Source organism: Heteronotia binoei, chromosome 12, assembly GCF_032191835.1.
Source record: "Heteronotia binoei isolate CCM8104 ecotype False Entrance Well chromosome 12, APGP_CSIRO_Hbin_v1, whole genome shotgun sequence".
Taxonomy (NCBI): Eukaryota; Metazoa; Chordata; class Lepidosauria; order Squamata; family Gekkonidae; genus Heteronotia; species Heteronotia binoei.
In genome coordinates, this window is record NC_083234.1 from 49,866,604 (window position 1) to 49,890,456 (window position 23,853).

Here is a 23,853-nt window from a genome sequence, read left to right on the forward strand (position 1 = left end):
GACACTCCTGTCCTAATCAGACACACTGACCACTCCATCACGCCGGCTTCATGGTTTCAAGGAGTGTTCAAAAAGTTGACCAGTAGGCAGTGCCTCTTGGGCTCCCAGACTGCCTGCATGAGGAATGCACATGTTTTCCCCACTACATGAACACAGAGGATTACATATGACTCTTCAGCTTCCTCTACAGGACAGCTGTCAAATTCCTGACCCACGGGCCACAGCCCGCCCACGGCTTCAATCAGGCCCATGGCAATTTTCTACCCCCTTCTGTTCTCACCCTTTGAAACTCTGAGGTGGCCAACGATGTTCACAGCTCCTTCTGCCTTGTCTTTGATGGCTTCTGGGATTGCAAAGCTGCAAGGAAAAAATGGAATGGATTTTCCATTAAGGTCTCTGCACCCATGTTTTCCTTGCAACTTTGCGCTGCGATGTATTTCAATGGAGTGGAGGTAAGGCAGTTTCACTTTTTTGCAGCGTTTATGGCCAGTTGAAGCTGCTTGGAAATAAAGGACTGATGCTCTGAGCCAGCTTGTCTATGCTGAATGGACCTGAGAACTGATGTCTAGTGAATATCTAACCTGGGAACCCACAGCCAAAGGGGGATATTACACTGCAGAGCTACTGTCAATCTGAGTAGATTCAAGGGGAAGAAGAAGTGTGCAATGCCCAGCCATTTCCTGTTTTCTTAGTTTCAGAGCATTTTATATTTTTAGCTTCTGCTGTGATCCTTGTGCATTTTTCTTCATGTTTTATTTTTAAAATTGCATTGCCAAATCCCACTCTTCCTCCCCCTTCCATTTTAAACAAAATATCACAAGAGTTTTAAGCATGTTTGTGTTAAACACAATTAAAGGTATTATTTTTATCTGTATCCTTTAAGTTTATATCTCCATTATCTGGCATTACATTTTATGACATGAATGGCTTGGCCCCTCAAAATCCCATTTATGTTAAATCTGGTCATTGTAACCAATGAGTTTGACACCCCTGTTCTACAGTATTGAGGCCCATCAAATTATGTCCATTCTCTCCCATTTACCATCATTCAATGCCCACAAAGGAAGCCAGACTATAGTAGAACCAAAGGTGTGCTTAAGCAGCATTTCAGAGTGCCGGGATGAAGACCATGGTAAGCAAAGAATGATTGGTGCAGGATAGGAAATGCCATTCTTTTGTGCAAACTTCTCATTTATAGCAGAGAAAAGAGAAATGGCAACTAAGTTGTAGACTGATAGATACGTAAGCAAGATTTCTTAATGATTAACAGTGTGCACTACAGACAATGAAGAACTGACCCAAACCAAATGTTTGCAGCCCTGAACCAAGTGGCACAATGGTGCCAATTAATTAGTCCTCTTGGTTCAGAAAGCAGGCATCTTTCTACTATTCTGATACCAGTACACATAAGCTTTCGGGGGGGGGGGAATAGTGGTTATCTGCTTTAGATAGGCTTGCCAATGGGGGTCCCAGCGGGGGTTCTCCCACTTTCCCAGGCTCCTTCCCGCCCCCAGTCAGCTGGCCAACGAGGGGAAGCTCCACCCCCACAGCTACCATGCAATAAAAAAGGCCAATGCCATGTTGGGAATTATTAGGAAGGGAATTGAAAACAAATCAGGCAGTATCATAATGCCCCTGTATAAATCGATGGTGTGGTCTCATTTGGAATACTGTGCGCAATTCTGGTCACCGCACCTCAAAAAGGATATTATAGCATTGGAAAAAGTCCAGAAAAGGGCAACTAGAATGATTAAAGGGTTGGACCACTTTCCCTATGAAGAAAGGTTAAAATGCTTGGGGCTCTTTAGCTTGGAGAAACGTCAACTGCGGGGTGACATGATAGAGGTTTACAAGATTATGCATGGGATGGAGAAAGAAGTACTTTTCTCCATTTCTCACAATACAAGAACTCGTGGGCATTTGATGAAATTGCTGAGCAGTTGGGTTAGAACAGATAAAAGGAAGTACTTCTTCACCCAAAGGGTGATTAACATGTAGAATTCACTGCCACAGGAGGTGGTAGCAGCTACAAGCATAGCCAGCTTCAAGAGAGGGTTAGATAAAAATATGGAGTGGAGGTCCATCAGTGGCTATTAGCCACAGTGTGTGTGTGTGTGTATAAATTTTTGGCCACTGTGTGACACAGTGTCGGACTGGATGGGCCATTGGCCTGATCCAACATGGCTTCTCTTATGTACCTTTCCCCTTCAGAATGCTAGGAGAAAGCTTGCAAAGACTTCCTTTATGGATGGGCTGTCTGTGTCTTTAAGGCTGAATGGGGGCGGGGTGAGCAGGCAGAACAACATGGCTGCTCCCAGTAGCTGTGAAAGCAGCCCAGACCCTCCATTTGTTGTACAAGCTTTTCAGAGGTCGTTTGCATAGAAAGGGTAAACTTGAACCGTTGCTTTCCCTGTGCTATTGGAAGTTCAGCAACTCATGAGTAAATTGCCTCAGTGAGTGTGGGATTGCAAACTATTTTATTTTTGCTTCTGCATGGGTGTGGGTGTGAAAGAGAGATGATTTACCGCTGCTTGGGTGAGGCAATGAAGACGGTATTCAGGGGAACTGCACTGCTGAGTATTTATTTATTTTAGGGAAAATCTCCTGGCCCCACCCTCAAAGTCCCCAGATATTATCTGAGTTAGACTTGGCAACCCTAGCTTTAGATCAGGAAAATGGTGCAGGGTGGAAGGCTAAACTCCTGGAGTTACAGCTGTCTCCAGACTGCTGGGATTCATGATGAGTAAGCAACATTTAAAAAGTAAGTAAGCAACAGCTCCCGACTTGCAATTTCCCATATGCAGAATATAGTTAGGTCCTTAGAAGTCTATGCAGTTTCTTTCCACGGTCTTGCCTCCCTCTTATCACTGTCTGCCTTGACTCCCTTCAGCTCTTTGCATCAAAATAATCACCAAGTCATGCATTTAAAAAGTCGTGCCTTTCCTTGTTGGATCAACACATTATTTAGAAGTTTGTGCTTGAAACTTTATTCCCAGCAGGGTTGCCAATTCCAGATTGAGAAATTCCTGGAGATTTGAGAGCAGTGTCTGGGGATGGTGAGATGTGAGAAGGGGTGACCTTAGTAGGATATGCCACAGATTCTACCCTCCAAAGCAGCTGTTGTTTCCAGGCAAACTGATCTCTGTATCACTTATAATTCTGGGAGAATTCTAGGCCCCACCTGGAGGATGGTGACACCAATTGTACTGGGGGGAGGGGAGCAGCATGTATTTAATAAGTTATGCAGTATGAGAGTATGTTTGAAATCTAGCTGAATCAGCATCATTTATTCAGAGGCGCAGAGTTCAGGCTTCTTGGCTTCATCCTGAATTTTATGTACAACCTAATCCTAACCCCCACCCCACTTCCTGCTGACTTGTTGTGTTTCCTTTTTCTGTGCCCTGTGGAACCAAGACTGCTGCTCCTACGCATATCCATCGTGCTGGATACTGTGCCTTCTATGACACGTGTGGCAGGAACCCTGAGATTAATAGTAGCATCCTTACCCCCACTGTGCCGTGTGTCTCCAACACACAAGCTCGACAGGTTTCCGGCTTACATCTCGCTCTCCTGAAGGCAACCTGCCCCATGCTATACAACGGGGACAATGCCACCTTTGCCTGCTGCTCCATTAAACAGCTGGGAGATTTGAAGTTCAGCCTCACCATGTCCCAAGCGATTCTGTCTCGATGCCCATCGTGTGTTGAGAACTTTATCAACATCTACTGCCAGAACACCTGCAGCTCAAATCAAAGCCTCTTCATCAATATCACGCGTGTCTTTAACACCACCATCAATAACATACAAAAGCAGGGCGTCTTGGCGTACGAGTGCTATTACAATCAGGATTTTGCTGACAAGTCCTTCAACTCTTGCAAGGGCGTCCGTCTGCCATCCATTGGTGGCTATGCGATCGCTACCATGTGTGGAAAATACGGGGCCACTTTGTGCACCACTCAACGGTGGCTGGATTTCCAGGGGGACTCAGGCAATGGGCTGGCTCCTTTAGAGGTCTCGTTCAAGTTGATGTCAGATAACTCTGTTGTTGGGAGTGATATTGTGCCGTTCAATGGAACTACTTGGAAGTGCAGTGAACCTGTGAAAGGGAATGGAGACAGATGTTCCTGCCCCGATTGCCCTGATTCTTGCCCTCACATCCCATCTCCTATCCCTGCACCTCCACCCTTTAAAGTAGGAAATATGCGTGGGTCCTTATTTGTGTGCTTGCTTCTCTTCTGCCTTCTCACACTGCTTTTTGTGTCCTTCCTGATGTGGCGATGTTGCTCCTCAGCTAAGAAATCAAAAGATCAGAGCCTCAGAATGGTGAGCAACAGGTTGGCCTGTTCTCAAAAGTTTAGCCGGACAATCCACAACTTCCTGACCAGAACTTTCCATTGCTGGGGCACGCTGATGGCCTCTTACCCTATCACAGTCATTGTCATTTCAACAGGGGTGGTGGTTGCACTCTCCAGTGGAATAGTCTTCATCCAACTTACCACAGAGCCCATAGAGTTGTGGTCGTCCCCTGACAGCCAGGCCAGAAAGGAGAAGGACTTCTATGATGAGAACTTTGGGCCTTTCTTCAGGACCAACCAGGTAATCCTGACAGTCAAAGGTCATCCCAACTACACCTATGATTCTCTCATCCTGGGCAAGAAGAACTTCAATGGGATTTTGTCAATGGATGTGTTACAGCAGTTGTTGATGTTACAGTCGAAGCTGCAAAACACTGAGGTCTGGTCTGAAAAGCATGACAAGAATATTTCCCTCCAAGATGTCTGCTATGCACCCCTGAACCCCCAGAATCCCAGCCTCTCTGACTGCTGTGTCAACAGCCTGTTGCAGTATTTCCAGAACAATCTCACTCGTCTGGAGATGACAGCTAAACAGACAGTAAAAGGACAGCAGGGCACAGTGGACTGGAGAGATCACTTCCTCTACTGCATCAAGTGAGTGACAGATTATGGCTCAGTGTACACTATGGGCAAGGAGGGGAATGGATATTAAGCGAGGTGTCTAAATATGCCCCCGTGAGGAGACAACAGATTTGTTTGGGCCGGGTCTAGCTGATTCCCATGTGGGAAGCCTGGAGCGATTTCTTACCCCATGTCAGTTTTGCAAGCAAACAATTCCCGGCAGATGATTCCTTTCCTGTAAGGCATCCTGGTTTCACATGTAGTAGGCAGGGCATCTGCTTAACATTCCCTTTTCTCATGACAAGCTGTGATAAAACAACAACATTATTTGGCCCATCCAGGTTGTGTGGGGCACCAACACACAGTGCAGCTGCTTTATACCTAATCGGTACCTTGGGCTACTAAGGTCAGAGAACAGAGGTGATAAGTGCAAGCAGGTGTCTAGCTCATAGCCTTCCCCAATCTCCAAGGATCTTTAACATTTGTATATGCACAAGTGTGTGCAATTGGTGTGGTATTTTTTGTGAAATAAGACAGAATCATCCTGAATAATAAACTTGACTCTACTGGCTACCTGAAGGGGCAAAGATGAGGAGATGAAAATCACAGGAGTTCTCTTATATTAAGCAATGATTTCTTATTCTAATAATAATAATAATAATAATAATAATAATAATAATAATAATAATAATAATAATAATAATAATAATATTTTATTTTTATATCCCGCCCTCCCCGCCAGGCGGGCTCAGGGCGGCTAACAGACATGGGAGTCCCATGATTCACATAAAACAACATAAACAATTTATTCTGCTGTTCTTGTGTGCCTACAAGCAATTTTTACATCTCAATGGCAACCATACATTCTCTAAGCACATTATTCTACCCACAGTTAGTTTTAATGGACCCACCTGCATATGTTTGTGTACAGCAGCCCTGAGGAAGAGAGATTGAACAGAAAAAGTAAAAAGTCATGCTTTTCAGGGGAACGAGGAGATACTGAAAGAAGCTGTATTTATGGAAGCTCAGGTTTGGTGGGGGAATTGTTTGGGTGTGTGTATATGCACACAGGACAGGAAAAGGGGCAAGCTAAAGGAGAAGTGAGTTAGCAGTGGTGAGCAAGTTACAGTGTTTGGCTGAAATATCAAGGAAGGGAGAGAGAGAAAGCAGAAAATGACATAAGTGTTGCCTGATTCCTGAAGAATGGGCATTGTTCCAGTAGTCTGAAGGGCAGATTTTGGGAAGAGGGAAGAACTGTGTACAATTCCAACAAGCCCTGTGTACAGGAAAGTGGTGGGAGATCAGACCTCAACTCCAAGCTCACCCCCACATCAGCTCTGAGTAGGCTTCTGATGCATCCGGCAGCTGCAAACTTGTTCAGCAGTTGCCTGATATCCCTGATCAGCTGATTGTCAGATTGTGATAAAAGGTGTATGTTTGATACCAAACAGGTTCCCTGCAAAATGCATGCCATCTCTAGTTCTGGTTAGAAATGCTAATCATTTTCTTCGCTTTTTGGATGATCTCCTGATGTCAGTATGAATCACTATAAATTATTTTTTAAAAATTACTTGAGAATAGGGCTTTCTTTCCATCCCTCTTAGCATTTACGGATTTAAGCTAATTAAGGATAAATTATTTATTTACAAAATTTGTATTCCACCTCCAGTTCCCAACCTCCAGGTGGGGCCTGTAGATCTTCTGAAATTACACTGATCTCCAGACATAGGAGATTATTCTCCCAGAAGAAAATGGCTGCCAGAGCCACAGCTTTTGCCCAAGGCAAGAATATTAAATTGTGTCCCTATACTTTCATACTAGTTAGAAAGGTAAATACATAAAAAAATGGGTCGATCTGTTTTATTGCATTTGGTCAAAGCCATAGCAGAGTTCCCCTGGAGAAAATGGCTGTGGGACTGTATGGCAGAGGTCCCTCCCCAAACGCCACCCTCCCTAGGCTCCACCCCCAAACCTCTAGGTATTTCCCAGCCCAGAGTTGTCAACCCTAAACTAGTAAGCCATACATGATCTTCCTTTTTCACAAGAGGTAACTTTTAGATATCCAGAGAAATACATAAATAGCAAAAAACACGAATAATAACACCTTTATTTTAGTCATGAGATTAGCATGCAAAATCAACTAATGCATATGTGTGTATAATGCTATTTTAACTTACTATTTTAAATGTTCAAAATCAAACTACGTCAGGTACAACCACTTTTTACAATTGAATTTTTTGTGCTTTCGATGATATTAACATTAGACTTTTTAATTTTTTTAAAAATCTTACTTACCACCAGAAAATCAGGAACACTGGCACAAGCTGCCTAGCACTGATGAGCTGAAAGATCTCATAACAGTTTCTTTTTCAAACTTTCTCTGATGCCACAAAGCAACCAATCACTATTTTTGAAAGGAGAAGAGAGTGGGGACTGGAGCATTCCCAAAATTTACAACTCATCAGACGAACAATTAGTTCCCTTGGAGAAAATGGCAGACTCTATGGCATCACATCCCTGCTGAGCTTCCTCCCCTTCCCAAACTCCATTTTCCCTAGTCTCCATCTCTACATTTCCCAGAATGTTCTTACCTGGAGTTGCCAATCCTGTTTGTCTCTTGTGGCTTGACTCCTAATACCAAGGAAGGGCCCCTATTTTTACCTTCTGCTGCTTCATCTTCAGCCCCATCAACATAGGGGCCATCCAGAAGGCTGCTTTTCTTCTAGTGGAAACCTGGAATGCAGTCAGTGCAACAATGGGGGATGGACTTTCCCCCTCTGCTTTTCTATTTATGGTACTGTCTTCTTTTCTTAGCTCACCACTCTCCTTCCAAGACATCACAGAGTTGAAGCTGAGTTGTATGGCAGACTACGGAGCTCCTGTGTTTCCCTTCCTGGCAGTAGGGGGTTATCCAGGTAGGAGATATAACTTTGCACAAAGAGACTGAGTTGCAAACTAACATCCACGCTAGCAAGGCATCCATCTAGTTGGAGACTCTTCCTTCTCCCAGGTTCTCAGCTGTGTCTTGGAATTTAGATTCAGCTTCTAAGCAAGAGATGTGATTCATGACATGCTCTAAGGAAATTGTTGTTTTTGTACATCATGCACTGTACCCATGAAGCCTCCTAGACCATGAAGGGAAAGGCCAGAAAGGATGTATTTCATTGCTGTATTGCTAGGGAAGATTGGAACATTGAAACAGATGAGGAGTAGGCTTGAGTGTCCCCAGCATTGCTGACTCCTCAGGAACCTTTTACTGCTGGCCAAATCCAAGTTGAGTGGCCCATTGGGACCTTTCTTGGTAAGCAGAAAGGCCAGTACACCCCTGGGTGCAGAGTCCTTCATACACACAAGGCATTTGGACATTCAAGGAACAACTATGGCCCCAAAATAAATAACACAGAGCTGGATAGCAAAACAGGAAGGTCCTCACAGCCCAAATTTTCCTGGCAAGGGAAAGTTTGGAAGAATGTTCTCATGGAGACCTGGAATGCTGAAGGTATCTCCCTAGCTCAATGCATCAATGGGGAATGACTAGCTTGGTTAGAAAAGGTCAAAACAGCTGATTCTTAATCTAGTCTAGCCCATCAACTGAAAAAATCCAAGCCTCCCTGAGGCCCCAGTCATTGTGACCATGTCCAAGGCAGTTTCAATCCCTTCCATTTGCATTCTGCTCCAGAGAGGGAATTTCTGCCCCACCATAAGTCTCACTAGTGCTATCCAAGGCACTCTGAAAATTCTTGAGTTAACGTAATTTATGGCACTGAGTGCAGTAGCTTTTTTGCTTTGTGATGTGCGTTGGCAGAGGATTATCTTGGAGAGTTGCCTAGTATCTTATCGTCAGAGCTAATTGCTTGAGATGACTTCTGGGCAGGCGGGCCAGGAAGAAACCGTCAAAAATACATTACAGCCCTCAGGTTCCAAAGTACTATCCTACTCTGATGAGTGTAGGACACTGTCTGCGGCCAGAAGTCAGAAACTATTTCTGCAATGCCTCGGGGGAAAAGAGGAGTTCCATATGTTCTGGCCTGGTTGCAGGGGGATAGCTGTGTCAGGATGTAATAGCAGAATAAAATTTGAGTCCAGTAGCACCTTAAAAGAACAACACAATTTTCAACGGTATAAACTTTCATGAGTCAGTTATTTTGGTTGTATAAGTGATGAGGAGGCCTAAGCGCGTCTGCTGTTGTCCTCCCCATGCCATAACCAGGTTGAAAGTTGAGGACTGTAGCTTGATTATGGAGGGAGATGGGGGGCTGTGGGAGAGAGAGTGGGACTCTCTGGCTTGCCTGGGATTCTGTGTCCGTTGCTCCTTGATGCCATTTCTATCTGTCCCCTAGGAGAGGAATACTCTGAGTCTCAGGCACTTATCCTTACCTTTTCTTTGAACAACTACCCCAGCAACGACCCCCATTTTGACATGGTGATGTTGTGGGAGAAGCGATTCCTGGAAATTGTACAGGAATTCCAGCAGGAAAATGCTGAGAACTATTCCATTGCCTACATGGCTGAGGTATGAGGGGGGCTTCTCTAGCCATCAAGGGCAGTTTGATCACAGTCCCACACAAAAGGAACGGGCCAATCCTTTCACCGGCCATAGTTCGCAGGGAGCACAAACTACCTTCTTTGACCATGGGTGCTAAAGCCAGATGGTATTTGGACTGAAGGGAACTTGTAACTTTTTTGGGAGGAAGGCCAATTAGGTTGGTTCATCCTTGGAGTATAATAGATCCAAATGGACTGCAGTTGCTCATTGGGAATTTCTGGTAGCCATATCTGGTGCTCCTGCATTGACGCATGTAATTAAGAAATCATTCAGGCAGTTGACATAACTGCTCCCTGCCTATAGAACCCAATTCATTCCCAGTTTGGTGTAGTGGTTAAGTGTGCGGACTCTTAACTGGGAGAACCAGGTTTGGTTCCCCACTCCTCTGCTTATAGCTGCTGGAATAGCCTCAGGTCAGCCATAGCTATCACAGGAGTTGTCCTTGAAAGGGCAGCTGCTGTGAGCACCCTCTCAGCCCCACCCACCTCACAGGGTGTCTGTTGTGGGGAGAGAAGATATAGAAGATTGTAAGCTGCTCTGAGTCTCTGGTTCAGAGAGAAGGGCAGGGTATAAATCTGCAGCCTTCTTCTTTGATGAGAAGGAGCTCAGAGTGGGTTTTCTTGCATGAGAGAGGCCCTGCTGTCATTCCCCCTTGACCTCTGAACTGAATGGTGCATTCTAACCAGCTGCTGTCTTTCCCCACAAACTTCAGCGCTCCCTGGAGGATGAAATCAGCCGCACCACCTGGGAAGACTTCTATATCTTTGCTATCAGTTACTTGGTGATTTTTTTGTATATCACGCTGGCCTTGGGCGAGTACTCCAGCTGCAAACATCTTCTGGTACGAAAGTTTGCCTGTGCACCGGCAGGAGGGCAAGGAATCAGGCAGACCAGGGTGGGGAAGCTTGTCCGTGTGGAGGTGATTTTAGCCTGCCTTCTATGGCTGTCGAGACAGAGCAGAATGCACAGATAGTATGAATAATCGCTTAATACCCCCAAATAAATTGCTTCCAAAATAGAAGGAAGGAGAGGAGGCAACATGGCACATGCCAACAGAAGGCACAGTGCAAGAAGCATATGCAGAATGCATGAGCTTCCCTTAGGAAGAAACGGACTTGATTCTGGCAGCAAACACACCCTTAATCGCCCTTAACAAGAGTATTGAGAATCTGGTGTTGTTCACCAATTCAGAATGTTAGGAAGAATCTCCCACCTCCTGTCCTCTATTCCATGAATTAAATTTAATATATGAAATAGGCATAGCCACATAAATACATTTAAATCGAATGTTTTGTGGGAATTGCAGTTTTGCACACTTGTTTTGTTAAGGCCTGTGGGGCAGCACCTTTGAGAGCTACAAAACAAGTGTAGGTCTGTGTTCCTCACAGACTGCCAAAGCTTTATAAAAGCTGCCACAATGGAGATGATTAAGGAAACAAAATTCCAGGAGCCTTGGTCTCCACAAGGGCCCACAGTACTAGGAGAATCACACAGTTAGCTTTCACATGATAGTTCTAGTTGGATATGGGTAGTAAGGACCCAGAAGTCATCTTTGCCTGTGGAAACTGTGATCGTTCTTAGCAGACATTGCCCAAATGATAGACATGAGTTCTTACAGAAATGCTGCATATTCCACAGTTCACTAACTATAGGTGCTTAGTCTTTGTACCCTTCCAGACTGTGGCACTGCAGGAATCAGGACTAACCACACCCGGGACTGCTCATCACAACAGTCAGTTAAAGGATACCCCACCCTCCTCCTCCTGTCTACAGTCACCTTACCATCCCTTAGAAACTGGTCAATCACCATCCCCCTTTCCTTCACATTGCTTTGGGCCACTAGAGTTGTAGGAAAGGAAAGGAATTGTTGTATTTATCATGTTATTCCTTTTTCAGGTGGACTCCAAGATTACACTAGGCATTGGCGGGATCCTGGTAGTGGTTGGAGCTGTGCTGTCATCCTTGGGATTTTACTCTTATCTGGGGTTGCCCTCCTCCCTCATCATTGTTGAGGTTGTTCCCTTTCTGGTCTTGGCAATTGGCGCTGATAACATCTTCATCTTTGTGCTGGAGTACCAGGTGCGAAAAATATGAGATCAGAGATGCAGATACTTGGATCTCCCGGAAGCTCTTCTTTAGAGGTGTGGGTAAACGTAGAGATAGCTGTGACCAGAGGACATATTCTCACAGTACAATTTTCCTGGAGTAGCCTGGGTTTCATACTCAACTGATACCAATCTGGGGCTACTTCTTCATGTCAAGAGGGCTGGCAGGATCATCTCCATTGGGGAATGGAGGAGGAAGCCATGTTGGGATGTGCTCAGTAGTAGCATCCCTCCTTGTAATCTCTCTGTCTGTCTTTGCAGCAATCTGAGAAGCAGCCGGGGGAGAGCAGGGAGCAACACATTGGGCGAGTGTTGGGGAATGTGGCTCCCAGTATGTTCCTTTGCAGTCTTTCTGAAGCCATCTGCTTCCTCTTGGGTGAGCAGCTTGCTTTTTCCTCTGAATGCAAAATGCTAAATGAAAAATGTTCAGGTGAATGTTCTATAAGCATATGAACTGCCTAGTATACCATATCAGAGTATTGGTCCATCTAGCTCAGTCTTGTCTTCTCCAGTGGTCTTCAGCTCATAAATCAGGACTCCCAGGTGGAACACAGAACCTCATCTGCTGCATTTTAAGTCTCTCTAAAACCACTATTTTTGTGCTGCTTTTTTTAGAAGAACCTGCACTTAGTGCACATGTATAGAGAGCAAGAAACTGTCCCTTTTGCCTCTCTTTGCACATGAAAGTGAACTGAGGTCACTCAGTGGTAGAGAGGATTTCTCCTTAGCTCCAATACTTGGCTCCTTGCTATGGTACATATCCTGGTGTTCAGCTTGTGTTGGATGTTCTGGGTTTTTTTTTAATTTTCTGCCCATGGCACCAGTGACATCACTCTAGCTCCCCTCTGTCACATGACTGATGTCACATGAACTCCTGTCAGGTGCTTGCAGCTGAGTGGTTTCCATGCTCCTGCTGGGAGGTTAAAGATGGTCCTAGGTCTAGAAAGGCTGGGCACACTGGTCTGCTCTGATGGACAGTAGCTCTCCAAGGTCTGAAGCCAAGAATGGGCTTCCCCAACACCTGCCATCTGATGCTGCCAAACATTGAACCTGGGACCTTCTGCATGCAAAACGGGTGTTCTGGAACTAAACAGCAGCCCTTCCTTGGCTTGACTCAGGCTGGCCACGGGAGCCACAGAGAAATGGGCTGCACTGCTAGAAGGTCTCTTGGATGGTTGGCCACAGAAGCTTCTGTGGGTATACTGAAGAACTGTTGCAGGAGCCCCAGTGCGAATCAAGCTTATTGGCTGAAAAGCCCAATACAAAACTGATTAAAATAATTCCAAAGACAAGTTTTAAGTGTTTTCCCAGAATGTGAAAAAACAGCAAGACTCTCTGGTGGGTGCAACAACTTAATGGCTGTACTATCAACTCTTGGCTGGCTATTTCATCTCTCTGTAGGTGCTTTATCAGAGATGCCGGCAATTCGGACTTTCGCCCTCAATTCTGCTGTGGCTATCCTCTTTGACTTCCTGCTTCAGATGACCATGTTTGTGGCCCTGGTGTCTCTAGATGCCCGCAGGCAGAAGGTTGGGGAGCTCTCCTTGGAGAATTACACAATCTCTCTGTGTGTGTTTGGGGGGCAGGGGCGGGGTTGTGGTATTATCGTGTGTTTCCTCTTTACAAAGCAAGGGGACTCCCCGAGGCTAACTCAGTCCAGAATATAAATTGCCTGCAAATGAGTAGGTCACACACGTCTGCTCCCTGCACTATCTCTTCTAATACCACCTTTACTATACCAGGCCTCACATTTTGACCTGTGCTGCTGTGTTGGCCTAGAGAAGCGGGGGCCAGTGAAAAAGCACGAAAGCCTCCTTCGCTCTTTCACAAGGCAGTTCTATGTGCCTGTCCTGCTTAACAGCATCATCCGCATGCTGGTGGTGAGTAGAGTTGGAAGAATGGGGGGGCTGCCTGGGATCAGGTGGTCCAGGACCTTGGAGGCCTGGGAATCATGGTGGTGGGTTGGATAACAGCTCCAGCTCAAGAAGGAAAGCTTTTTCACTGCAGCTGCTGCCTCCTTGTCCAGATGGTGCTCTTCATCTTCATGTTCTGCATGGGGATCTTCCTGATGTTCAATATCAATGTGGGGCTGGATCAGGAGCTGTCTGTGCCAGAGGTGAGAGGCTATCTGCTTGCTGCATGGGTTGCAAACAAAGGGATTTCCCCATAATCTGTTATATTGAGAATGGGAAAGGGATTTCTCCATAACCTGCTATAGTGATGGCAAAATGGAGCCTTCTCTCTATCTTCAGGGGCTTAAATGGTTTCCATTAATCTGCAGAAATCCTTATTTTATTGTCTTTTTCCTCCCAGCCAATTCCCTATTTTCTCTCACACATTAATACTTGTTTCCTTTTGCTTCCCCAGTCCCCTTCTTTTTAAGTGAATGCTGCCACTTAGCAAGGGGGCAATAGTTACCTTGCCAAGCAGTGGCAGAAGGAAGAACCGTTAAAGGAAACTGGAGCATGACCTGCTGTGCTCTGTGGTTCCTTTTGTCCGCAGGACTCGTACATGTTGCAGTACTTTCAGTACCTGAACCAGTATTTTATGGTTGGTGCTCCAACCTATTTTGTAACTACTGGGGGCTACAACTTCTCCTCTTATGATGGGATGAATGGTGTCTGTTCCAGCACAGGATGTGACAATAACTCCATGACCCAGAAGATCCAGTATGCCACACAGTTCCCCAAGGAGTAAGTTACCTTGACCCCATGTAAAAGAATGTCTCCTGCTCACAATATGTATTTATGCACAACATGTGTTTTTAAACAGCAAGGACTTTCTTTTTATAGGTGGAATCTTTAACCGGGGTGAGGAGGTAGAGGTAATTATAATACAACAACTGCAAAAGCACATATGACATTTAATTTAGAAGGCAAAGCAGCTGTAGCAATTTCTGCCCCCTAACCCACCCTCCCCAATGAGAATGGGATACCCCAAGGAAGTGCAGAGCTGGGCCAGTCTGTCTTAGTGACTAAACACACCTCGTGTTTTTCTATCCATTAACTATTCCAAAGGGTTTGTAGAATCTTTCGGGATCAAATGCCAATGTGCCCATTGTTTGGTGGGGCTTCCTGGAAGGTTAGTGATAAGGAAACTGGCTGTAGAAACTGGCAATTTCTACAGACTATAAATTGCAGAAAGTCTCAGAACAACCAGCAAATTCCACAGAACAATCAGCACAGTCAACAACCATCTTCCTTATCTTCAAACCCCTTCCAACCCTCCCAGCAATTAACATGGAACAATGGTCACATTCAACAGCCAGTTTCCTTATCACTAACCTTCCAGGAAGCCCCACCAAACAATGGGCACATCCACAAACCAATTGTCCTTTCATCACACCCCCTCCAGCCTACAAATAGCAGCTCTCCAGCAGCCCTGGCCCCATTCAATGCACAGCAGCCAAGAAGGTCTGAGCGCCTGCTCCGGCTGCAACGCCACTGAGGATGTTCTCTGCAGCTGAGAACGAAATGTCTGGAAGGAAAACTTTATCCAGTAGAACACGGCACTTGATCCCGAAAGATTCTACAAACCCTAATGATGTTACCAGCCGTGAAAACCTGAAATCTTTGATAACTATTCCAAAATTCTATAAAGCAAAATCTGGAATTCAAAATCCTACTGTAAAACAAAATCCTACTGTGTGTGTGGGGGGGGGGGGGGGGGAATCTGAGCAACAACCTTCTCAACCTTTCAGTGTCTTTTGGTGCACAAGCTTCTGTCTCCCTGAGGCATCCATGCCATTTGTTGGCTCTCCAAGACAACTGGTCAGACACTGTGTGAAGCAGGATCTTGAACTAGATGGACTATTAGTCTGATCCAGCAGGGCTCTTTTTATGTTCTTAATGATGGAGCCATGCCTGCTGAGGGAGGAAATCCTCAGAACATTGCTGTCAAGTAAATCATGATGGATAGGAATTTGGAGCAGAGCCTCACACTGTGCTGCAGCATACTGAGTCAGGCCATTGGACTACTGAGATCAGTTTTGCTTACTCTCAGTAGTTCTCCAAGGTCTCAGATAGAAGTCTTCATATAATCTGCCTGATCCTTTTAGCTAGAAATTAAACCTGGGATCTTCTGAATGCAAGGGAAGAATGTATGTGAACCTAACACACGTTCTTAGAATTTTGAAGAGCTCTGAGCAAGCTCTCTATTTCTCTTAAAAGAAAGCTCCAACACTTACACCTTGTATATATGTGTGTTATACACATACACACACACATGGGGGGGGGGGGGCGCAGAGGAATAGCTAATGAGAAAAATGTTAAATGTAATAAGAATTCAAGTAGGTGGCAGCTACAAGCATAGGCAGCTTCAAGAGGGGGTTAGATAAAAATATGGAGCAGAGGTCCATCAGTGGCTATTAGCCACAGTGTGTATATATGTGTGTGTGTGTGTGTGTGTGTGTATGTGTGCTGTGAAAGTTGTGTATCGTCATTGATATGCTACCTCAGACCTCTGGAGAAGATTGGTAGAAATTACTGCCATTTTCCAGAACATACATTTAGCATTCTGTTTGCATGAGAAAGGCATTTGGGTTCTTCCAACTTTCCCATCCCTAAGAGAAGGTTGCTGACACAAAGGGGAAAAGAGAAGACTTTGAATTGCAAACAAAGTGGATCTTGGTTAGCTAATTAACTTTTTTTAAAAATAGGACCCCCGCATGTTGAATTCCTAAAGTTCACCAAGGCATGGTTGACAGTCAAAAATGTTCTTGACTTCCAAGAGCTGGCAAACTATCGGTGCAACTGTCAATGCCAACAACAGGCAGCTCTGGGTAGCTTCCTATAGGGTCGGTCTCTTTTCTAGTAGGTGGTAACACAGTTAGTGGCCCCAGGGAGGCTAGAAGCTAAACCAGATGCGATTCTGGAAGTTCTAGAGCGCGCTTTGTTTTTAAAAAATCAATTACTGGCTGTGACTATGGATTTTAATGTAACAGGCAAGGCTTTTAAGGACCCCACTCCTTTCCTATTCTTAAATGGCCTGGGAAAGCACCACTATTTGCTGTATTGGGATAAACACAGAGATACTTGTATTCAGGGGTCATTTTGTAGAAAAATAGGTGGTGGAGCTCATCCAGGGATTGTTATGCAGATGTACATATTATTCAATGGAGGAGGTGGAACTCTCAGAAGGAGGAGGTAGAACTCTCAGAAAGGTTCAGGAGCTGTTCTCCTATGAGCTTCCACTGAATCTGAGGCCTGCTTGTATTAGAGTCAGGAATGGGGCCTTTTCAGATTGAAAAAATGACATTTGGATAACTCTTAACTCTCCCTCCCCTCACACTGTGGTTGATTCCAAATTGGGCTCCCATGTGTTTGTTAACCCAAAGCACATGGCTCTCTAATTCCAGAACCCCCTGCCTTTCATCTGGTTTGGTCCAAATGATTATATCTCCCTGTATCTACAGGTCCTTCCTGGCCATTCCTGCCTCTTCATGGGTAGATGACTTCATAGACTGGCTGAATCCCATGTCCAGCTGTTGCCACATGAATACATATGGCCAGTTCTGTGCCTCTACAGACAGTAAGTAATTCTACAGCAAGCAGGGCTAGGAGTGTGGGGAACATGCAGCCCTGGTAACAAAGGGGTGGGGGAGAGAAAGAAAGCTGTTGGCTCTTTTCAAGGAGCTGCAGATGCCTGCCTGGATCTAGGGCTTGACATGAGAGCCACCTCCCCTTTTCCTTTGGCAGCAAACCTGTCCGACTGCCAGAACTGCATGAAGTGGTCACTTGACACTCTCCGGCCTGATGTGGAACAATTCAACCAATTCCTGCCCTGGTTTCTCAATGACACCCCTAACCTCAGTTGTCCCAAAGGGTGAGTGCTGCCAAATGGGTCAGGCCAGCAGGGCTTGGGCTGCTATTTTCACCACTACATTCCCTCCCGCATATAACTGGGACATTTGAGAGATAATAGCCTGGTATGATACTGAACAATCTGCTTCCATGAGTTCTAGTGATGTGCCTTGCCAAACATTTTCTGAAATATTAACTCTCATGGCCCAGAAAGCATATCTTCACATTTAGAAGGTATGAAGATGAACCTTGCAACTATCTCTCCAAATGATGACATTTCACTGGACAGTGGCAGCAAGGATTATCATGAGTTCTGTACGGAGTTGGGACCATGTGGTTGTAGCTGGCACTCCAGTTTATTTAATCAAGAGCAGTGCGATTGATTGTAAGGTGACTCCAGCCATACACAAGGCTCTGCTGCATCTCTATGAATGGAAGTCAACAACCCTCTGTGCTGGGTATTGGTTTTTCTCTTTTATTTGCCTATGTGGTCAAGGAACAGTTGCTCATTTTAATCACTTCCTTGTACTGTGGCAAGGCAACAGGTTGGCTTCAGGCTAGCTGGAGCTGGGTTTGGGCATGGATGGGCTGGACTTTGTGTGCTGCTTTCTGGGGGCAGGGGAGAGAGAGTGCCTTTTGGCTCTTTTCTTTTTTGAAACTGAGATCCAGTCCATAGAATCAGGCCACTGGTGTGAACAGCTGCTGCTGTCAGGTGCGTTCTCCTCTAGACGAGACAGCATTCTAGGCATGCTCTTTATCTGCACTGTTCAATGACAGGGTAGTTCTGTATTTATCTCTGTTCCTCCTTCACACACCCTGTTTCCATTTGTCTTTGCAGGGGCCGTGGTGCATATGACACATCAGTACGCATAGGGCCAGATGGAAAAATCCTGGGTGAGTAGCCCTCTTTATCTGAGGCTACACGGACCAAAACATTTCCATGGGGGGATGAATGTTTGCGCCTTAAGGAGGGCCTGGATTCTCTCATTTGGTGTGTGTGTGGGGGAGTACAGATGGGATGCCATGTCACTTTGTTTGCCTAAATTTGGAGGTGGCAAAGTCATTTCAGCTGCTCTTCCAGTCTGAATGTGGAAGGGACTTGGATGGTCAGCATTGGACCATATAGGAACCTCCATCTGAGAGTACAGCCAGTGCAATGAGAATCTTCGGCTTCCCACAGCTTCCCGTTTCATGGCTTATCACACACCCCTCAAAAACTCAGAGGAGTACACAGCGGCACTGAAGGCTGCACGAGAGCTGTCAGACAACATCACAGCCAGCATGCGGAAAGTACCAGGAACAGATCCCAATTTCCGAGTCTTCCCATACACGTAAGACAGCATGAGCCATTATGGAAGAAGAGCTGGGGGGGGGGTGGGGAGGTGGTATTGTGGCACTTGCCAGTAAACTGTAATAAGAAACTGAGGTGTATGGACATAAGAGCCACAGGGTTGTTGTGTTTCATGGCAGGAAGGGACTCCATAGCTTGAAAGGTTCAGCTTAATAAATGTGTGCCTTAGCCAGCGAGCAGAAGGACAAAGAGTGTCCCACTCATCCAAGAAAGACATAAGCCCAACACTTGTAATGAATAAGTCATAAGAACATAAGAGCAACTGTGCTAGTCCATCAGTTCCAGCACCCTGTTTCACACTGCTGACTAGATGTTCCTGGAAGCTCTATAAGCATGGCATGGAAGCAAGAGTGCCCCTGTTGTTCTACAACAAAAGGTTACTGTCTCTGACCACTGAGGCTCCACTGAGTCATTGTGGCTAATAGCCACTGAAGGACTTACCTTGCCCATGAATTATTGTCTAATCACTTTTTAAAGCATGACAAAGCCAGCAATGGGAGGAGCACACAATTGGTTTCTGTACTCCAGCACTCCTTATAGCTTCTCTTTCTGCAGGATCACCTATGTGTTTTATGAGCAGTACTTGAACATTGCCATAGCAGGCTTTGTCAACCTGGTCTTCTGCCTGGTGCCCACCTTTATGGTGTGCTATGTCCTGTTGGGTATGGACCTGCGTTCGGGCTTCATCAACTTGCTCACCATCATCATGATTGTGGTGGACACTGTGGGAGCCATGGCGTTGTGGGGGATCTCGTACAATGCCATCTCTCTAATCAACCTAGTCACGGTAAGCTATGCCTGGGTCTACAAGAACTGAGTATGTTGCTGTGGGCAGAACTCTGGTTTAGGTAGGGTTGCCTACTCCAATTTGGGAAATTCCTGGAAATTTCAGAATGTGCTTGGGGAGAGAGATTGGAAGCTAAAGTAATAGCTCATGGCAAACTGCTGTAAATTATATAATGTATTTACAAAATTATTCAATAAAGTGGTATAAATAGGAATTCTTCGAAATTCGTACTCTGTGCAGACTCGAAAATAACATGCACATGTACAGAATCCACATAACATTGCAAGCATAGGGCGTTTTCGCACAGGGCTTACCCTGGAGCAACGTCCCTCTTCACCGCACAGTGTCTGCGCGGATTTCGCACCAACTGCTCCGCAGAACCCGGAAGAGCCGCGGCTTTAGCGTCACAAATGTAAAGTTGGTTTTTGGCGGTTTACATTCACGACGCAAAAGCCGCAGCACTTCGCGGCTCTTCCGGGTTCTGCGGAGCAGTTGGTGCGAAATCCGCGCAGACGCTGCGCGGTGAAGAGGGACGTCGCTCCGGAGTAAGGTCAGTGGGAAAACGGCCATAGTCTTGTAAAAAGTCCACATAAGAGCTACTAATAATCCTTAAGAACATTGTTCTTTCTCCTTGCTCACGTTGCACTTTCTCTTTGCTCACCTTGGGCCAATCAGTATTTTTCAGCCTGAACTATCTCAAAGGGTTGTTCTGAGGATTAATTTGAGGCAGAAATGTGTACCCCTGACCAGAGCTCTTTAGAGAAAAAGGCAAAATAAAAAATCTGTAATGCTCTTATTTTTATATGTTAACAACTTTACATATGCAGGCAAATAAATTGTTTGGGCGCATATGCTTACAACAATGAACCACAATGAACAATGAATCATCTTACAATAATGAACCACTGATTCATTGTTGTAAGCTGTGAACTTTGTGTCTGCATGAAAAGCAATTGAAATCGGGTTCCATTTAACAACCTGACAACTGAAGAAGAACAGAATTGAAATGTCTTGAATCATCTAGGAGCATCTTTATGAAGGCTGTAAAGAATCCCTGATCCCTCCCTTGGACAAGATTTTTGCACATGAATGGACTTTGCTATGGACTTTAATTTTTTGGAGGGTTGTAAGAGAAAAAGGTTGATCCTGTGATTATATACACTGGCTTGAGATAGAATGTTAAGTTGAAACTGAATGCATTAACTCTATAACTATAAAAAAATGTTCTTAGTGGTTTTCTATATCAGAACACTGGTACTTGGGCCACTGAGCTGTTTCTACAGGCAGAGCAGCCTGAAGGGTTCTGCTGCTGTGCCAAAGATGAGAAAGTTCTCCTCCTTCGTTTTCTTCCCCTTTGTACAATCATGAATATTTCCTTCACAAATATATTGTTAAAATGCAGCTGATTCCCTATCTGCTTACAGCACAGTAAGGAGCAAATACATCAGTAGAGAATGACAGTCAAGTCCTGTCCTGATTGGCTACAGATATTGTGCAGAACTTGTTAGAGTCTCTCACAATGCCAAATAGCATATATTTTAAATAAAACAACTCTGCTAAGACTTTTTGCTAACCACTCCATTCTCTTCCCAGGCTGTGGGCATTTCAGTGGAGTTTGTATCCCATATCACCCGCTCTTTTGCCATCAGCACCAAGCCCACTAAGCTAGAAAGGGCCAAAGAGGCTACTATAAATATGGGCAGTGCGGTGAGTACAGTAGAGGGACCAAGGTGGGAAAAGGTCACTTGTCCCAGGAGCATATTGGGTTTTGGGGTGCCACCAAAGATTGTGGCCAGAAAGAGAGCGACTAACCCTCATGGCTGTTAGAGAAGGTAATTTCTTCATCCAATCTGTTGTAGCCCCCCCCGAACACTCATTACCACCCTTCTCCACTGGAGGGAGCTGAAGCCCTGCCCTTGCCCTGGCCTCATTCTTGCTGTGCCTTGGAATTGCCTTCAAGGCCCCCATCTAAATGGACTCTGTTGTAACAGAAGTTCTAATCCAAGTTAGCTTGGAACTGAGGCAAAAGCTAGTCAGCTTTTGCTCCTTGGAATGGCTTGTGTTTGTGTGATGTAGTTTGATGTCATGCTTGTGAAGATACCCAAAGCATATTCTGGGCAATCCTAGCAGCACCGTGGGCCCCAACCAAGCCCCATAGTCCAGTGCTGCCCTTTTATTTATTAATTTAATTTCTATCCCGCCCTCCCTGAGAACAGGCTCAGGGCAGGTTACAATACAAGGTTAAAATCATCACATTAAAAACTTTTAAAACATACCATTTACAATTAAAAAAAATAAAATAAAGATGACACTGCAAGATGTGACATGCTGCATATATCTGTTCTCTCTCATCCTTTCAGGTCTTTGCTGGCGTGGCAATGACCAACTTACCGGGCATCGTGGTCCTGGGCTTTGCCAAGGCGCAGCTGATCCAGCTTTTCTTCTTCCGCCTCAACCTCATCATCACTGTGTTGGGCATGCTGCATGGCCTCATTTTCCTGCCTGTCATCCTCAGCTACTTTGGTAGGCCCACAACCTCTCCTAACCAGCCTTGCTTCTCTGTTCTTCCTGAGCTATGTTTCACAAGGCAGTGGGCAATGAGACTAAAATTCTGGTGGAAAACAATCCTCTGAGAAAAGCAAAGCATGTGAGTCTGTGGCAAAACTCAGTGGGCAAAGGCATCACGTCAGATGGCTGTTTCCTACAGAACTAGGGGGGGGGGCAACTCCCCATACACCCTAAATGTGATGTTTTTATGGATGCACTTATCAGTAAATGCTGTGTTATTTGAGTCATTTGTTCCATCTATGCTTCAGAGTTCAGATCCTTTTAAAGAGCATCATTTGTAAATTCTTCCTATTTAATGCCCCCCCAGTATATTTAAAAACACATTTTAAAGATAAAATTGAACTGTGTGAGGCAGGGGATAAGGAGTTCCCAGCCAGCTGGCATCATGCTTTTGCTCCAACAGAACCAATTTCCCCTGGGAAGATGGGTGCATTTCCACAACAGATTCACTACTCAATGCTGGACAGTAACTGTCCCAGAGAGAGACATCACATTGCACTGAGCCTTTCATTCTGGCCAAGGTATGTGGTACCACCAGGACTGGATCTACATGTTGTTTGAGGGGGGGCAAAATTAAAAAATGATGCCCCCTTATGGACCATTCTATCTTATGGTCCCATAGAATACAATGTACTCCATACCCAATTTGCCGCCCCCCCCTCCGTTGGCACCCCCCCTCTGCCCCCCACTAGATCCGGCCCTGGGTACCACACCTCCTTCTCTGGCCTGCTCTAACCCTTTCCTTCTTCCATCATCAGGGCCCAGTGTCAACCAGGCTTGGGTGCAGGTACAACAGCAGACAGAAAGCAGCCTGGCCATGAGCAATCCTGCTTTTGAAGGAAAACAGAGCCCAAATGAAAGTGTCTCTCCCAAACACTGCCAGCCTCTGGAAACAGGCTCAGATTCCAGGGAAAACCATGAAAAGGGTCTAAACAGCAAAAACGGAAGCATTTGGACAGCCACCAAAATGGAAAAGTCGGCTTGCAGAACACCCTCAGCACCAGGCACAGACTCTGGGAAAGATGCGCAGTGTCAAGTCTCCACTGTGGAAGGCAATCACATCAGCAGGACAGGGCAGGCCTAGAGAAGGACCCAGATGCTTCTTTCAATGTATATGCATGTTTGTGGTGTATCAGCACAACAGAACTCATGCTGCTAGCCCAACCGTCTGACAGTAAGTGAGTGGGCATCTTCCTGACAGTCCCTATTCTAAGTTTTCAAGCTGCAGACATGAGCCCTTCTAAAAAAACAACAGGCAGAAGAGCAGCTCCTCCTGGTGGAACAATAAAGCAAAAGGCAAACATAGCTTCAGGCGGCTTTCTTTAGCCCATTTCAGAATTCTAGAAACTTTGATTTCAAAACGAGTATTACTCTCACATTTAGGAAATGCTTACACACAACACATTGGTACATTTATGGTGTTGTATAAGTCTCACTTTCAGATGCTAAGATTTCCAGAATGTTGAAACTTTATAGAAATAAGCTGGAATCGTAGCAACCAACTAGGTACCATGGAAGGAGCTGCTCCTGCCTAGGGCAGATCAGCTATCACCCTATGAACTCGGAGAGGATTTACATGTCCTTCTCAAGATGCTGTCCATATGACTAACAGTCAGGCCAAGGGCATTTATACTTTTAAATGTTGTAAATATGCCAAATAGCAGAATTTTCTATGCTAAGTTATAGATGGCATGATTTGTTATAAAAACAGTAAAAATAACTTCAGGTTTGATTTTTTTTTTTAAAAAACAAACAAACATTATTGCCAATGTTTCAGTC

At 45.2% G+C, this 23,853-nt stretch overlaps 1 protein-coding gene across 1 annotated transcript; it reads left to right on the forward strand.

Annotated features, from left to right (window-relative positions):
* Window positions 1–431: 431 nt before the first annotated feature.
* NPC1L1 (NPC1 like intracellular cholesterol transporter 1) lies at window positions 432–23,544 on the forward strand. Its single transcript, XM_060251614.1, has 19 exons — window positions 432–452; window positions 3,415–4,949; window positions 7,731–7,831; window positions 9,257–9,429; window positions 10,175–10,303; window positions 11,359–11,541; window positions 11,829–11,943; window positions 12,969–13,096; window positions 13,310–13,447; window positions 13,594–13,683; window positions 14,070–14,260; window positions 16,981–17,096; window positions 17,264–17,390; window positions 18,207–18,262; window positions 18,549–18,699; window positions 19,275–19,506; window positions 21,100–21,213; window positions 21,867–22,029; window positions 22,833–23,544. Exons 1-19 carry the CDS (start codon window positions 432–434, stop codon window positions 23,156–23,158), a joined length of 4,089 nt encoding a protein of 1,362 aa, XP_060107597.1. The 3' UTR covers window positions 23,159–23,544.
* Window positions 23,545–23,853: the final 309 nt, after the last annotated feature.